At 38.0% G+C, this 16,677-nt stretch overlaps 1 protein-coding gene across 9 annotated transcripts in view; it reads right to left on the reverse strand.

The window, feature by feature from the left end:
- TREML2 (triggering receptor expressed on myeloid cells like 2) overlaps positions 1-16,677 on the reverse strand; it is a 77,711-nt gene that overhangs the window by 60,739 nt on the left and 295 nt on the right. The window contains exons 2-7 of one of the 9 annotated variants that reach the window (XM_074236902.1): positions 13,035-13,327; positions 10,387-10,588; positions 6,244-6,391; positions 5,859-6,143; positions 4,414-4,515; positions 2,140-2,195 (exon numbers count right to left, since the gene is read on the reverse strand). In XM_074236902.1, coding sequence (XP_074093003.1) covers positions 2,140-2,191 — 52 coding nt within the window. In that variant the 5' untranslated portion in view covers positions 2,192-2,195; positions 4,414-4,515; positions 5,859-6,143; ... (1 more) ...; positions 10,387-10,588; positions 13,035-13,327. Of the gene's footprint in view, positions 1-2,139; positions 2,196-3,142; positions 4,361-4,413; positions 4,516-5,858; positions 6,144-6,243; positions 6,392-10,386; positions 10,589-13,034; positions 13,328-13,721; positions 13,910-14,700; positions 15,190-16,677 lie in introns of those variants that run through there. The other 8 variants (XM_074236903.1, XM_074236904.1, XM_074236900.1 and 5 more) reach the window with 8 other exon arrangements.

Consider the following 16,677-nt stretch of genomic DNA (forward strand, 5'->3'; position numbering starts at 1 on the left):
GTAAGTCTCTTCAGTTTTTTTTCTAAAATTCACTTGCTCATTATTTCTTATAGAACAATAAGATTCTGTTATATTCATATACCACATCTTATTCAACTATTTCCAATTGATGGGCTTCCCATCAATTTTCAGTTCTTTGCCAAAAAAAGAGATTCTATGAATATTTAAATATATGTGGATCTTTTTCCATTTTTTTATCTCTTTGAGAATCAGACCTAGAAATAGTATTGTTGGATCAAAGTATATGCTCAGTTTTATAGCCCTTTGGGCATAATTCCAAATGGCTCTCCAGAATGGTTGGATCAGTGCCCAATTCTACCAACAATGCATTAGGGTCCCAATTTTTGCACAACCCTTCATTGCCCTTTTCTTTAATATTAGTCAATCTGAAAGATGTGAGGTGATACCTCAGAGTTATTTTAATTTGTATTTCTCTCATTAATAGTGGTTTAGAGTATTTTTCCTGGGCTCTATTTTGACCTAGAAGTCACATACAATTAACTGCACTCTCAAGCCTAGAAGATGCTCCCTTTGCTTTTCTTCTTCCTAAAAAACTGTTTTCATCAAATCACTTCCATGCTGAAAAACCTAGAGAATGTGGCTCTTTCTTATCATGTGTATTATAAATTCTTCTACCTGATTTTTGAAACGGACATAACCCAGCACTTAGCTTTTCAATCTTACTTTTCAATATATATGCTCTTTTACAGTCAGGCTGGTCTCCACACTGTCCCTTGAACATAGCATATATTTTGTATCCACTTAATTTTTACTGTGTAGATTGAATTATAAGGTGTGCTCAAGGAAGAATAGTACCTCCTGTGTGGAAGCAGCCAAAACCCTTTCTGGACCACTTTCCACCTTTGATGTCCACCTAAGCCACCTAACTCTCACCTATGGCTCCAAAAAATTGTAGCATGTACAGTGGCTACACCCTGATAAACTTTCTGGCAGACAGGTTAAATCAGATTGAGAGTAACCAAGGGAGTCTCAAACTCATCAATGAGTTGGTGGGGGTGCTACCCCAAGCATATGGGGTGGAACAAGCAGATGAGAATACTTCATTCCAATGGCCATGAAAGCAGCTTAAGCAAAGTGATATGGAGTGCTTAGAGCTTGGTTAGATATTGCAGATGTCAAGGTCATCCACTGCATCTAGAGCCACACCAGTTGTCTTGACTCTATCTTGCCACTGAATCATGATGACTTTGGGAGAGAAAGTGAGACTGATGACTGTGCAACTCTGCCTCACTTAAATCCAGTTTATGCACGAATCAAAAGACATCACCCATATCACTTTATCATTCCTATCTCAAAGTCCTGTGGAGATGGGCAAATGATGAAGCAGCAGGTACCAATACACCTGCACACAGGTACCCCAGGTCATAGTGTCATCTCCTCACTGGAAGTAACAGTTGAATTTGACAACCCCTTGGGTTCTGAGCAGCCTTTAAAGGATCATACTGTTCACCTCCTGGTGTGAAAAAGGAGCTAGAGAAGCCCAAAATATTGTCTGCTTACCCAATCCTGGCCTGATTACCACTAAAAGTTGGATCCCATGCTACATCGAAAACACAAAAAAAATTCAAAAACTTCTTCAAAGAAGATTCCATTCACCATCAGTTCATGTAATGTATGCACACACTCAAAGACAACACAAGATCCAATAAATCTGAAAGTCTAACAGCTCTTGTTGCAAAAGAACTCAGCAAGCAACACATCCAAATAGCTACCCTGAATGAAACTAGTCTGATAAATTAAGACCAGTTTACTGACGTCAGAGCTGGATACACTTTTTTCTGGTGCAGTTGCAATGAAGGGGAGTACCGTGAAACTTGGATAGAGTTTGCAACCAAAACTAATCTAGTCAACAAACTTGAATGCCTACCAAAAGGAATGAATGAAAGGCTCATTATAATGAGATTGCCATCATCAATGCCTATGCTCCCACCATGACAAACCCTGATGAAGTCAAAGAAAAATTTTATGAAGACCTTCGAGACCTTTATCGTCAATGTAACAAAAGAGGACAAGCTTATAATTCTGGGTGACTTTAATGCTAAGGCTCACACTACCAGACATGGCAGGGAGTTCTTGGGAGGAATGGAATTGGAAACAGCAACAGCAATGGTGACTTACATTGAAGACTCACACACTTCATGATCTTCTCTTCACAAACACTGTCTTCCATTTACCTAAATGAAATAAAACTCCATGAATGTACCCTCCTAGCAAACATTGGTATCCAATAGATTATGTGATTGTAAGGAGAAGAGATATAGACAGGATGTGAGAGTGATGAAGACAATGTGTGGTACAGAATGTTGGATTGATCAAAGACTCATTCTCTCTAAAATAAATATTTGCATTCAACTGAACTGGCAGCCCCAAAAATGACTACCAGAAGAATTAATGTCAAGAGATAAAGCACTTCTCTGAGTGGGAACAGTTTGTTGCTAACTTGGAGGGAAAGTTCAGCCAATACATATTTGGCAACAGTAGAGCCAAAAAAAAAGCAAGCAGCTTTCAGAAATTTGATGTACAGCACTACATTTGTTCATCTGGTTCAGAACCCTTGCAAACATCAAAACTGGTTTGAAGAAAATGATGGGAAAATAGAGAAGCAGCTAAATAAAAAATGAGAAAATCACAAGGTTTGCCAGCAGGATAGTTCCTAAGAAGGCAACATTTAATTCCATCAAAAGTAAAGTATGGGGCAGCTAGGTGGTGTAGTGGATAAAGCACCGGCCTTGGAGTCAGGAGTACCTGGGTTCAAATCCAGTCTCAGACACTTAATAATTACCTAGTTGTGTGGCCTTAGGCAAGCCACTTAACCCCATTTGCCTTGCAAAAACCTAAAAAAAAAAAAAGTAAAGTACAAATGAAGCTTAGGAAGATGCTTCTTGGCTCAATAAGAAGACAAATAAAATTCAGTTTTATGTAGATAGTAACAATCCAAGTGCTTTTATGATGCCCTGCAGGCTATTTATGGGCCAATGACCTATGGTGCATCTCAATTACACAGTGCTGATGGAATCATATTGATTAACAATAGGGACATGATCCTAGAGAGATGGGCTAAACACTTCCATAGCCTTCTTAACAGAAAATCATCAATCAATGCAGAAGTCATTGACTTTACCTCAAGTTGAAGTCATTCTGTGCTTAGCTGAAGTTCCAATTGAAGAAGAGGTTTTGAATGCCATTGGGTTCCTATCAAGTTGCAAAGCACCTAGTGCTAGTTCTATTCCAGCTGAGATCTATAAGGTAGGGGTCCATTACTCATTCAAAAGTTGACTGAAATTTTCAAAGTTATATGGCATGAAGAGATTATCCCCCAAGAATTCAAGGATGCCTCCATCATCCATCTCCATAAAGGTAATAGATGCTTTTTCAGTCATTGCTGGTAAGATTCTTGCCAGAATTCTTCTCAATAGATTGATTCTTCACCTGGAAGATGATCACTTCTCTGGGAACCAGTGTGGCTTCAGAAAAAGGTCAAAGAATAGTTGATATGATGTTTTCTGTTTTACCAAGGTCTTTGGTATTGTCAGTCATGAGGATTTATGGAAAATTATGGTAAAATTTGGTGCCTGGAGAAGCTCATCAGTATTGTATATCAGTTTCATGCTAGCATGCTTGATAGAATTCTGGGTAGTGCACAATGCTCTTGAGGTTTTCCAGTCACCAGTGGAGTAAAACATGGCTATATCCTTGCTCCCATACTTTTTAGCATGATGTTTTCAGCCATGTTATCAAATGCCTTCACTGAGGATGAATACAACATCGAGGTCAGCCACCACAGTGATGGTAAATTCTTCAACTTTCAAGCCAAGACCAAAGTGGAGGAAGTATTGCAGTCTTCTATTTGCAGATGATTGTGCATTCAGTGTAGACTCTGAAGTTGAGATGCAACAAAGTAGAGATTGATTCTCCCCTGCTTGTGCTAATTCTGGCCTAACAATTAATGCCAAGAAAAACACAGATGTTCCATCCGCCAGTACCACACCATCCATATGTGAAACCATTAGTATAGCAAATGAAGAAGTTTTGAGTATAGTGAACAAATTTACTTATCTTGTCAGTGTCCTTTCCAGAGAGGTACTCATTTGACAATGAGGTTGGCAAATGAATTTCCAGAGCTAGCTCAGTTTTGGGGAGGCTCCAAAAGAATATGTGGTTGCAGAGCACCAAGGTGGCACAGTGGTTAGAGAACCAGACCTGGAGTCAAGAGGACCTGAGTCCAAATCCAGCCTCAGACACTTAATAATTACATAGCTGTGTGATCTGGGGCAAGTCAACCCCATTGCCTTGCAAAAAACCCTTAAAAATAAAATGAATAAAATAAAAAAGAGGGAGAGGAGGAATTAGACTGATTTCCGAACTGAAGGTCTACAGAGCCAATGTACTAACCTTATTGTTGTATGCCTGTGAAACCTGGACAGTCTACCAGCACCATATCAGGAAACTGAATCACTTCCATTTAAATTATCTTAGGAAGATTATGAAGATCACCTGCCAGGAGAAGATTCCAGACACTAAGGTCATTTCTGGAGCTAAACTGTCAAAACATTCTGACATTGCTACAGAAAGTGCAATCACAATGGGTTTGGCATAATGTTAGAATGCCAGATGGAGGCTTGCCAAAAAGACTTTCATAAAGAACTCACACAAGGCAAGTGCTCACAATTTGGGGGGGGGGGGGGTCAGAAGAAGAGATACTGGAACACCCTGAAGGGTCTCTCTTAAGAACTTTAGAACTCCTTCCGCAGCCAACGCCACCGCTGTAGCCACCACCACAGCCGCTGCCTCCGCAGCCACCCAGGACCACGTGCGCAGCCCGCCCCCACCAAACCCAGGGGACAGGCCCTGCCGGAGCAGCCCAGGACAGGAAAGCCCCAGTAGAGGCCTTCATCATGAGTTTCATTGAATATGAAGAGCTTATTAAAGAAGGGGATACCACCATCATTTTCTTGGGCATGGCTCCATGTTCCCTGTGCAAGACCAGCATGGAGCTCAGACCCAGACCAAGTATGGTGTGATCTGCCATTCAGCCCATCTCATTGGTCAACCCTTTGGCTCCCAGGTGACTTGCAGCAAAAGGGGCTGGGTATATGTGCTTCATCCCATCCCTGAGCTGGACCCTGAATCTCCCACACCAGACCCAGATCCTTTATTCCACAGACATCACAATGATGCTGGAACTGAAGCCTGGCTCAGTAGTCTGTGAATCAGGTGAGCTTAACATGGGGAAGAGTGAGGTCAATTAACATTGGAATATGTCAGCAATAGTGGCTATAAATGGAAATTTTGTAAACTGAACGCTATTTGAAGGAGAACTTAAAAAAAAGAACTTTAGAACTGATTGTAAGGCATGGGAGATGCTGGCACAAGATTGCCCAACTTGATGTGTTCATTCAAGAGGATGCTGCACTCTATGAAGAAGACAGAATTGAAGCAGCTCAAAGGAAATATGTGATATGTAAGTTTTAAAGTAATATCTAAGGTATTCATATGCACTAGTTGTGCCTGACCTGTGATAGAGCATTCCGAGTTTGTATTAGTCTGATCAGACACAGTCAGACATACTGTAATGTGTCTCAAACATTTTAGTCTTCTTTGATAACAAAGGTCAAGGACCAACCAAGTAATTGTGTAGATTGTCAGGCCAATCATTTTTGAATCATTATGGAACCTATTGAAGAAGCTCCTTAATATTCTGGGGCTTGAGAGAGTCAATAAAATGGAATCTGTATGTATGGGGTGTTCAAGGACTAATGCTTCTATTGTGAAGGCTTGCTGAGTCCTTTTTAGGTTGCTCATTCACTTTTGGTATCTACCTGACATTAAACTCTCACCTGTACCTCCAAGAAGTTGTAGCATAAACATTAGGCAAACCATCTCAGCAGTCAGACTAAGGTAACCAACTGGCCTCAAAGTCTTCTGTGAGTTAAGGAATATATTATCTCAAGCATATGAAGATTTCTGACATAATTGGTAGATGAGAACCAATTTGCTTCAATGGCAGGAGCAGTGTAGCACTTAAAACTTGGTAAGAAAATGAAAACACCAAGGTCATCCACTGCGCCCTGAGCCATTACCAGTCATCCTGGCTTTTGTCTCACCAATGAACTTTGATGACTCTGAAAGAGAGAGTGATGTTGATGATCATATGATCCTGAGCAAATCGTTTAATTGCCTTTATTTTCCTCCATTGTAAAATAGTAAAATAAGAGTACTTACACCCAGGCTTGTTGTAAAGATCACATAGTAAGCTCTTAATAAATGCATATTCTTTTCCTTCTCCATTGAGAGGCATGATGTCCATCATTAGAAAGATGATCATTCCAATGTTCCTGGCAAAACCACATCTGAAGTAATATGTCTTTTTCTGGAAGTCACATTTTAAGAGAAACACCTAAATACTCTAAGGAGTATCCAAAAGAGGGTAACCAACAAGACTAAGTCATGCATGGAGAAATACTTGAAGGAATTGGAGCTATTTAACAGGAGAAGGATAGGGTGGTTGTCTTCAAATATTTGAAGAGCTGTATATGGAATGATTAGAGTAGCAAATAACCTAATACAAGGAAATAAGATACCTATCCTATCAAGGAAGCTATTTAATGTGCAGGAATTGAATAGGATTTGTAAGGGACATTGAAGAGAAGATTCCCATATTATGCAGTCCCATTGGTAGTCAGATGAGATGGTTTCTAAAATCCCTTCTACTGGAGGCTCAACTTTAACATCAGTGATGCTCTTCTCAGTTTGATGTTGGAACAAAATGAGGCATTCATAATTCACTGAACAGTTAACAAAGGAGGCTTACTTTGTCCTAAAACAGCAAGAATAAGCAACAAGGATACATTAGCTCTTGGCTCTTCTGGAATCAAACCCTGTCATCTCCATTTGCTAACACTCTGGTCAGTAAATCCCCAAGGTATGGAAACTTTAAAGTCTCAGGCAACCAACAAGTCTGAGCAGTGCAGATTGTATGTGGCTGGACCTTTTTATCCTCATAGATGACCAGAAAGCTACAAGCAGGAAAGCTAAAAGTCAATCAGGTCTTAGAAGCGGTTTTGAAAAGCTCTCCATATTCTTGGGGATGCAAGGAAAGAAAATGCTTCAGGGAGATGCTGGTCCTATCACACCTTCCAACTCAAAAAATTTGATTATTTTAAAAAGAATTCATATTGTACATATGCTGAACAAGCCCTATACTCCTTTCCCCTATTTCTCTTCAAGTTTATTGTTTAATTTTGCACTATACTTCTCTTTAATTTTTAAAATAATATATTCCCCCAATTATATATAGAAACAATTTTTAACATTTCTTTTTTTAAACGTTTAGTTCCAAATAAAAAAAAAATCTTGCACTGTTCTTTATTTTTTTAAATAATATTTTCCCTCAATTACATGTAGAAACAATTCTTAACATTTTTTTTTAATGTAGAGTTCCAAACACCTCCTTCCCAAAGATGGGAAACAGTCTGATACAGGTTGTTAACCCCATAATTTTGTAAAAGAAAACTTGAACCAAGAAAATAAAACTAAAGTGAAAAAGAGTATGCTTGGGGCAGCTGGGTGGTACAGTGAATAGAGCACCAACTCTGGAGTCAGGATGACCTGAGTTCAAATCCAGACTCAGACACTTAATAATTACCTAGACTTGTGCCCTTGGGCAAGTCACTTAATCCCATTGCCTTGCAAAAACCCAAAGGGAAAAAATAGTATACTTCAAAGAAGGTCAGTAACAAGGGTGCTAGTACCCAATCCTCTTTCAAAGGAAAATATGTAAGGTGATGGATACCAGAATCTTATTCAAAAGCATCCCAATGGTCACACCCCACATATCAGAAAATATGAGGGAGAGAAAATCAAGACAGTTCATAACAAAGACAACTACAATAGCAAATGTTTATATAAGTGCTTACTATGTACTAGATACTATGCTAACTATTGTAATATTATTTGATCTGCACAATAACTCTGGGAGATAGGTAGTAGTAGTATTATTATCCCCCATTTTACAAATGAAGAAACTGAGGCAAGGATCACAGTGATTAAGTATCTAAGGTGACAACTGACTCTGAGTCTAGTGCTCTTTGCATTGCATCACTGAAGTTCCTCAGTTTTAGTGTCACAAGCCCAGTAAAAACAACAAAAATTAGTAATAATGTCCTTATATTTTTATTTTTTATAATATTTCCATAAGATCATAAATCTGGAGCCAATAAGGGAGTCTCATAATCTAAACTCCTCATTTTGGAAATGAAAAAAACCAAGACTAATTGAGGTTGAAGGACTCATCCAAGGTTTAGGACATAATTAGCATCAGAGATGGGATTTGAAACCAAGTCTTAGGGATTCCAGAGTCAGTGCTCCTGTCCATAATCTCATTTTTTTTAATCCTTCCTGATATTATTCTCAGAAGCATGGGACAATAGGAAAAGTGCTCAAACTCCACCTTTCCTGCCCCTCTCCCTCTCTGAGATTACCTCTCTGAGATTATCATTGTTATCTGTACATTGTCTTTCCCCTTTGGATGTGAACAACTAGAAGACAAGAACTATTTTGTTTCTTCAGCTTGAATAACACCTAGAACATGTTGCTATTCAGTCATTTTAGTTTTGACAAATCTACTGGAGTGGTTCACCATTTCCTTTTCCTGCTCATTTCAAGATCAGGAAACTGGGACAAACAGGGTTAAGTGCCTTGCCTACAGTCACATAGCTAGTGTTTGAGGCTAAATTTGAACTCAGGTCCTCCTGACTCCATGTTAGGCATCTATCCATTGGGCTACCCAACTGCCCCAAGCAAACACATTGTAGACCTTAAAATAGGTAACTGACTAAAATTTCCTATTGTGATATAGTAAGAAGAGTGCTAGATTTGGAATGAGGAAGACCCAAGTTCAAAATGTCTCTCCTATCCAAATCTAAATTTATCTCCTTAAAAAATAATACAAAGCAAACCACTAATAATGATGACTGATAATCTCTCTGAGCCTCATTTTTCTCACCTGTAAAATGGAGATAATAATACTCATAGTATCTACTTCATGGGATTGTTGAGTTGCAATAAGATAATAAATATAAAATGCCTTAAAATTCTATAAAAATGTAACCCATAATTATAATTTGACAATAAGAGAAGGAAAATCAATCAATCTTGATACAGGGGAAAGATGAAGAGAATTGTGAATGAAACAGAAAGAAATTGGATGGAGATATAAATTGACTCCCACCTACTCTTGAGATGTAAATTGACGAGAAGTAGAGAATTATGATTGTAACAGAAACAATTTGTAACCTGATCAAATTGGGTGGATTTCCCCATTACCACTGATTCATTGTTTAATGTAAAATTTGTATCCTGATCTCCTGAGCTTTACCCTCTACCTAATTCCTGGTCCAGTAAGAAAAAGGGAGTTCACCTTTTGCCCTCTGGATGAGAGGCAAGACATAAAAACCTGGGGTTGGACTCCAGCTCAGGGTCACAGAGTTCTCTGACTTTTGGTCCAGCCAATGCTGCTTAGCTATTCTTTTCTCTCTCTCTCTCTCTCTCTCTCTCTCTCTCTCTCTCTCTCTCTCTCTCTCTCTCTCTGTCTATCTATCCCTTCCTATGTATTATAACTTCTTTTAATAAATTTTTTGTTTTATTTCTACCCTTGCTTTCCCAAGTCTGAATAATGATTCCTCAAAGGCAGGACAGAACTCAAGTAGCCAGCAGCTACGATCTGACCAGAGTCCATCAATAGCATTTACCAAACTAATTGGACTATGGAATACATCTGAGTGTAAAATATAGTTACAGACCTCCTGGCTAGCTGGGCAGTCTGGAAGGATGACCCAGCCTTGGAATATAGAGAGGATGGGAAAATTTGGAAGCAAACTAGAGGTAATATATCACATACATGAGAGATATGCATAACAAGTATTGTAATATTTTTGCTATTTAATATTTGATACTCTGGAAAGAAAAAGTACCAGTTTTGCTTCCCTAAGACTTATCTTGGAGATAAGTCTAATTTGTAGCTAAGCAATAGTTCATCTGTAAAATGGGGGAGAATAATATCTATCTCTTAAGGTTGTTGTGCAGATTAAATTAGAATTCAGCATCATAAGAAATCCACTCTTCTATCTTTAACCTTCCCTCCCTAAGGAGGGAATAATATCTATAATATCTATAATATCTATCTCCTCCAATACCCATAGCCCCTCCCCTAGGTTTTGAAGTTCATTTCTTGATGAACCTTGCTATTTATGTTTGGTCCCCTGGGCTTTATGTCTCTCCACCTGGTTGACTCTACTTCCTAGACCTGAATCAAGATTAGGAAATGGAGCTTGGGATTTATCTTCTAAACACTGGGTCATGACAAACCTGAGAAGAGGGAAGATGAACTCATTTGCTAGGGTCTGAGGCTAATAGTGAGACTGTTGATAGTGCTTTTGACTGGGGCCTGAGTGTGAAAACTTGAGGTCAACAGAGATGCTCTTTCAGTGGTCAAAGTAAATTAAGGTTTCTTCTCTTCTGGGAGTGAGTTTTGGGATTGTAGGTGTGCTGGTAGCCACTGCAGTTGTAGCTGCAAGAAAAGGCAGGTGATATTAAGAGTTGGTGCCAGTTTGCAGCCAGAGTTAGAACAAAAAGACAGAAAGAGAAGGTTAAGGGGTTCTCTTCTTCCCCCAATCATCCTTTTTCCATCACTTGCATCATATCTTTGGGGAAATATCTCTTTTATTAATATGACATCTTACACATAATTGCTTAATAAATGTTTCCCATTTATTCAATCTAAAGTCAAAGAATTGGGCTTTAAAATAAAATAAAAATTGGGTTATGTATACATGATGGGATTCTAATGTGCTCTAAAGATGCTTTCAGAAAAACATAGGAAGACTTAAATGAACTGATACAGAATGAGATGAGCAAAACCAGGAAAACAATTTATATAATAGCAAACAACACTGTTAAGAAAAACAACTTTGGGGGCAGCTAGGTGGCACAGTGGATAAAGCACTGGCCCTGGAGTCAGAAGTACCTGGGTTCAAATCCAGTCTCAGACACTTAATAATTACCTAGCTGTGTGGCCTTGGGCAAGCCACTTAACCCCATTTGCCTTGCAAAAAAAAAAAAAAAAACCTAAAAAAAAATTTAAAAATTTTTAAAAATTAAAAAAATAAAGAAAAACGTCTTTGAAAGAATTAGAAACTCTGATCAACAGAAAAAACAACCAGTTACAGAGGATTCAAGGTGAAAAGTACTGGAAACAAGGAGAGCAAACAATCTTCCCTAGGGGTCTAATAATGAGATATAGAACAGTATTTGAGTGGTAGGCAGAATCACATGAAAGCTTTTTAAGGACATGTTAGATGAAATTGTCTGGAAGTAGGGAAGGATCCAGTAGATAATGAGATTAAAATTGATAGAATGATCAATAGGCCACTCATTTGAGCTAGATCACTTGCACACATAAAGGGATTGATTCTTCTCAAGGACTGGAATAAAGGAAAAGATGGGCACAGCATCTTGACTTGTGATGTAGAGGAAATGAGGAAGCTTGAGATGGATAGCATTAATTTTCATAGGAAAGTAGGATACAAAGTCAGAGAAAAAAGGAAGTGGGTCTGAAGGATAGAGGTAAGAAAAGATTTTTCTGAAGCAGTAGTTGTTTCAAACTTACTTTTCTCTTCAGTGCCCACAAATTAAGGGGTTCTGAAATAATGAGTTTCAATGTATTTTCTGGCTGAATGGGTGATTTCAAACAGTAGGATTACCAAGAATCAAGAAGTACATTTTCTGAATTCAGTCTTCCCCATTTTGGTTATTCAGGTAGTAAGAAAAGATATGAACAGGGCCTGGCCATTTGTATTGATGCAGCAGGATGCTTTCATTGTCTGTTTTCTGGGACACTGAAAAACCACTCCCATGCCATTTGCCCCATCTTAATTTCTCTTCCATCAGTCTTCCAGATTGTATGAAATTTCTACTATTTGTTAGAATCTCTAAACACCCTTATATGGAAATGTGCATTTTTAATCAGGTCAGATGACAGGTTAAAACAAAGTATAGGATAAATTACATTGTGTGATGGGTTTAGTGTTCAGATCTAACAATTGTTAGCTTGTCCCCATGGCCCCAAGCAAGTCATCAGCTAACTTCTGTGGGACTCAGTCAACACCCTAGGTCTTAATTATTCTAGATCTTAAACTAGAGGTGAAGGAGTTTCTGCAACAGGAATCCAAAATCATGAAGCATTTTTGGTAAAATTTTATGCTTAAAAGAAAATACTTTGTCTAGCATAGCCTCAAATTAAATTAATCACCACCATAGCTACCTCCTTCCAAAGGGAATGAGACTCAGAATAAGTTATTTTGATTTAAGAAGAAAAGGAAGTGGGTAGTCAGGAGAATGAGTTACCCAAGAAACAGGTATGTCTTTGCTGTGGGAAATTAGGATAACCAGGGCAAGAGCAGTGAAAATGGATTTGAATCATTGATCTAGAGCTGAAAGAAATCTCAAAGGCTATCTAATTCAACCCTCTCATTTTGTAGATGGGAAAACAAGAAACAGAGGTGTTGATTTTTTTTTTACTTGCCCAAGGTCATTGGGCATTCAAGGTAGGATTTGAACCCAGGTTTTTTGCTTCCATATTCAACTTGTGTTCTACTGTACCTTGAAAAAAATAGGGTTCAAGGAAAGAGCCAGAAATCAACATGGTTGATTTTTTTCAAATCCATCTAGGTTCAGAGGATAGAAAGTTATAGTTGGAAGGGACCTGAAAGCTCAACTTTAGAAATTTAACTTCCTTTTTTTATAGGTGAATAGATTCGAGTCCAAGAGAGGTCAAGTAACCTGTCCAAAGTCATTTGTCTAGGCTTCACAAAACAGAATTAGAATAAGAATTCATTTCTCAGTGTTACATTCATTATACTAAATTATGTCTTTGTAGTTCATCCTTCCAGCTTTGTCTGTTCCAGAAACTAAAAGTTATAAAGAGTATCTCCTTTTCTGACTTCCCTTATACTTACCATCACATGTAATCAGTTGAAATTGGTTGTGCAGTATGAACAGTTCCAGAGTCATGTTTCTGGAAATTGATGATTATAAAATTTATCAGGACATCAGGAGGGTTGTTTGTTAGCAGACATCCTGACCGGCAAGACAGGTCCTCATTTGTGTTAATCATTTTTGCCGATCTCCCGTTGGCCATTACTCCCTAATCTCCTCCAAAGGCCTTCATAGAATTAGAATATTTCCTAATATTGTAAGCACAACAGAATTGCATCTTGTTCCTCTTCTCTGCATATGAGACCTTGTTACCCTGGAAAAAAATAATTCAAGTCAAAGAAGACCCCTCTTTCCCTCTATTACCATTCTCCAATTCATTTCAGTTATAAAAACAAAATGAGAGAGATGAAATAATTTGTTTGAGATCATTCAAGAGACAGAAGCTGGATCCTGGTCCAGATCTCTCTGCCTCCAAATCTACTATACTACTACAGCCTCAACCAGTACAATAGCTCTGAGCTCTCTTGACTCAAATATCACATTCTCCATTTTCACCAACTCAAAATGGAGGAACTTCTTAAGCTCCTGCTGATCCCCAAGTCTCTGGTACTCTGAGCACAGCTTTCTACCAATCCAAATCTTACTCTTTATTTGCAAAACAGAGATGTCCTATTTTTTTCTTCCATACTGTTTTGACCCTACCCCACCTGTATTCTGAACTCCAAGATTCCTTCCAGCACTAAGACTCTTTGATTCTTCTAGTACTCAATCCAATACAACAAACTGGTATTTTAAACTCCTCCAATGTAGTCTTCTCTCAGTGCAGATGAGAAATTATTCTGCAGCAAGATTTAGAGAAGTGCCTGTAGGTACTCATAACCAATGGGTGTCAGAAGATAAGGGAGTCAACTGGCTTCTTTTTACTTTTTTTTTTTTTTTTAGTTTTTGCAAGGCAAATGGGGTTAAGTGGCTTGCCCAAGGCCACACAGCTAGGTAATTATTAAGTGACTGAGGCTGCATTTGAACTCAGGTACTCCTGACTCCAGGGCCAGTAGGACCCACTATCCACTGAGTCAACTGGATTCTGAAACCAATTTCCTCTTTACTTTAACACATTATTTCTTGGAATTCTCTGCACTGATGAAATCACAGGTCTGTATCCCTGCCAAAAATAGAACCCTTGCTGTCCATCGTGGTCTTACAGCCCCTCTCTTTAGAATGATGTCTTCTGGTATATATAGTATAGAGTCGAAATTTCCATTCTGGTATTTGCTGCTTGTGCAATCTTGAGCAAGTAATTTAACCTTTCTGGTACTTACCTATAAAAAAATAAGATTTGGGCTAGATGATTTCTAAGATTTCTTCCATCTACAACTCTTTGATCATCCCTGGTTACTCTCTTACTGCTTCTACCAATCTTACTCCTTCACTCTATTCCTCTTAATACTACTACTTACTACTCTTATTATTCCTACTACTTCTACTCTTAATTATTCCTACTCCTACTCTTACTACTCTTCCTCTTCCTCTTACTGCTATGACTTCTACCATCAAGTCTACTACTCCTAATTCACAATTCCTTCTCCTCTTAATGCATATAGAAGTAGTAATAATTACCTAGCTGTGTGGCCTTTATAACTCAAAGTTATAAAGAGTATCTCCTTTTCTGACTTCCCTTATACTTACCATCACATGTAATCAGTTGAAATTGGTTGTGCAGTACGAACGGTTCCAGAGTTCCAGAATCATGTTTCTGGAAACTCTACTGCTATTCCTACTACTCCTACTACTGTTCCTACCATTAATTTCTACTACTATTCCTACTACTGCCTCAGTTTCCTCCTCTGTGCCTCAATTTCTCCTTTTACTACAACTACTTCTACTTTTATTACTCCCACTCCTATTGCTCCTACTGCTCTTACTGCTCCTCCTCCTCCTCTTCTTACTACTAGTTTTCTATTATCACTACTTCTTCTACCACTACCACTATTACTATCCCTACTGCTCTTATTATTCCTCTGCTCTTACTACCCTACTGCTTTTACTGCTCTTCCTCCTCTTCCTGTTATTTTTCTGTTATCAGTACTTTTACTATCATTACCACCACTACTATCACCACTACTGCTGCTGCTACTACTACTACTACTAATATTGCTACTAATAATAATAATGCTTTTACTACCCTTACTGTTCTTTTTACCCTTCTTCCTCCTCTTACTGATATTACTACTATTATATATAATTATATAATAATAATAATAATAATAATAATAACTGACATTTATATGACTTTTTATACACTGTTTTCTTGCCTTTGGCTAGAGAAAGATATGGAAGCCAGTGGTGTAATCAGCAGCAGAGAATTTTACTGCATCATCATTTTGGATGGAAAACATTGGTGTAACTGAAAGAGGATGAGTGCAATTCTACATACCCTTCTGCTTGAGAACAACTACTACAGTGTTACCTATATTGAGAGGCCTGAAAAGAAGAATAAGAATTGTTTAGTAGTCATTAGTTATTCTCTGAGTAACTTTCTATCGCATTTTCATGAATATTGTTCAGATGTTTGAAGGATATATAGTCTTCATTTTAAGAAATCCTTGTAGTTCTTTTCCTCTGAAATGGATAAAGGTACTGAAAGATAGAGCATTCTTCTGCTCACTTGGGAAGGAGATATACAGTAGTTAGAGCCCTAGATCTGGAATCAGGAAGACCTATGTTCAGATTCAATTTCAGTAACTTAATGACTGTACAAGAAATCATTTAAATTCTCTGTGCCTCAGTTTCCTGATCTCTTTTAAAATAGCTCTAATACCACCTACCTCGCAGTATCATTGTGAAGATAAAATAATATTTGCAAAGCCTTTTCAAACCTTAAAGTATTAATGTTATTATTATCTTTATTATTCTATATCTTCTAGAACCAAAGGTAGACAGAAGTATACTTTCAAATCAGTACCTCCTCTTCTGATTAAACCAAATTTCAACTTAGCTCTATTGAAAGAATCCAAAAACATAATGATCTAAAGGCAATACATTTTTACAGGCTATTTAGGACATAAAATAGAGAGATCTGGGTCAGGATCTTTATTCTGTTTCTTGGGTGATCTCAAACAAATCACATCATCTCCCTTGACTTTTTACACCTATGAATGAGAGGATTACACTACATAATATTTAAGGATCCTTTCAATTCCATGACCTTGTGAATCTATGCCAGATAGGCTCTCTGGTCCAAGGATATACTGGAATTCATTCATAATATCTCATAAAAGTCAATTGGTAAATGATTACTGTAATCATTTATACCTCAGAAATAGCAAATACTACAAAGCAGAGATTCATTGATTATTTTGTTGATGTCTAGACTTAAGAAAATTATGGATAAAGTGTTAATAATACAGATTAAATTTAAAAATGTACCCTGTCAGGGTGGCTAGGTGGCAAAGTGGATAAAGCACTGACCCTGGAGTCAGGAGTACCTGGGTTCAAATCCAGTCTTAGACACTTAATAATTACCTAGCTGTGTGGCCCTGGGCAAGCCACTTAACCCCATTTGCCTTTCAAAAACCTAAAAAAAAAAATGTGTCCTGGACACTTGTTTTCAGGGAGCTAGTTGTTAAACATTTGCTAGCATCCCATTGGCTCTAACGTGGCTTA

This window comes from Macrotis lagotis, chromosome 5, assembly GCF_037893015.1.
Source record: "Macrotis lagotis isolate mMagLag1 chromosome 5, bilby.v1.9.chrom.fasta, whole genome shotgun sequence".
NCBI lineage: Eukaryota > Metazoa > Chordata > Mammalia > Peramelemorphia > Peramelidae > Macrotis > Macrotis lagotis.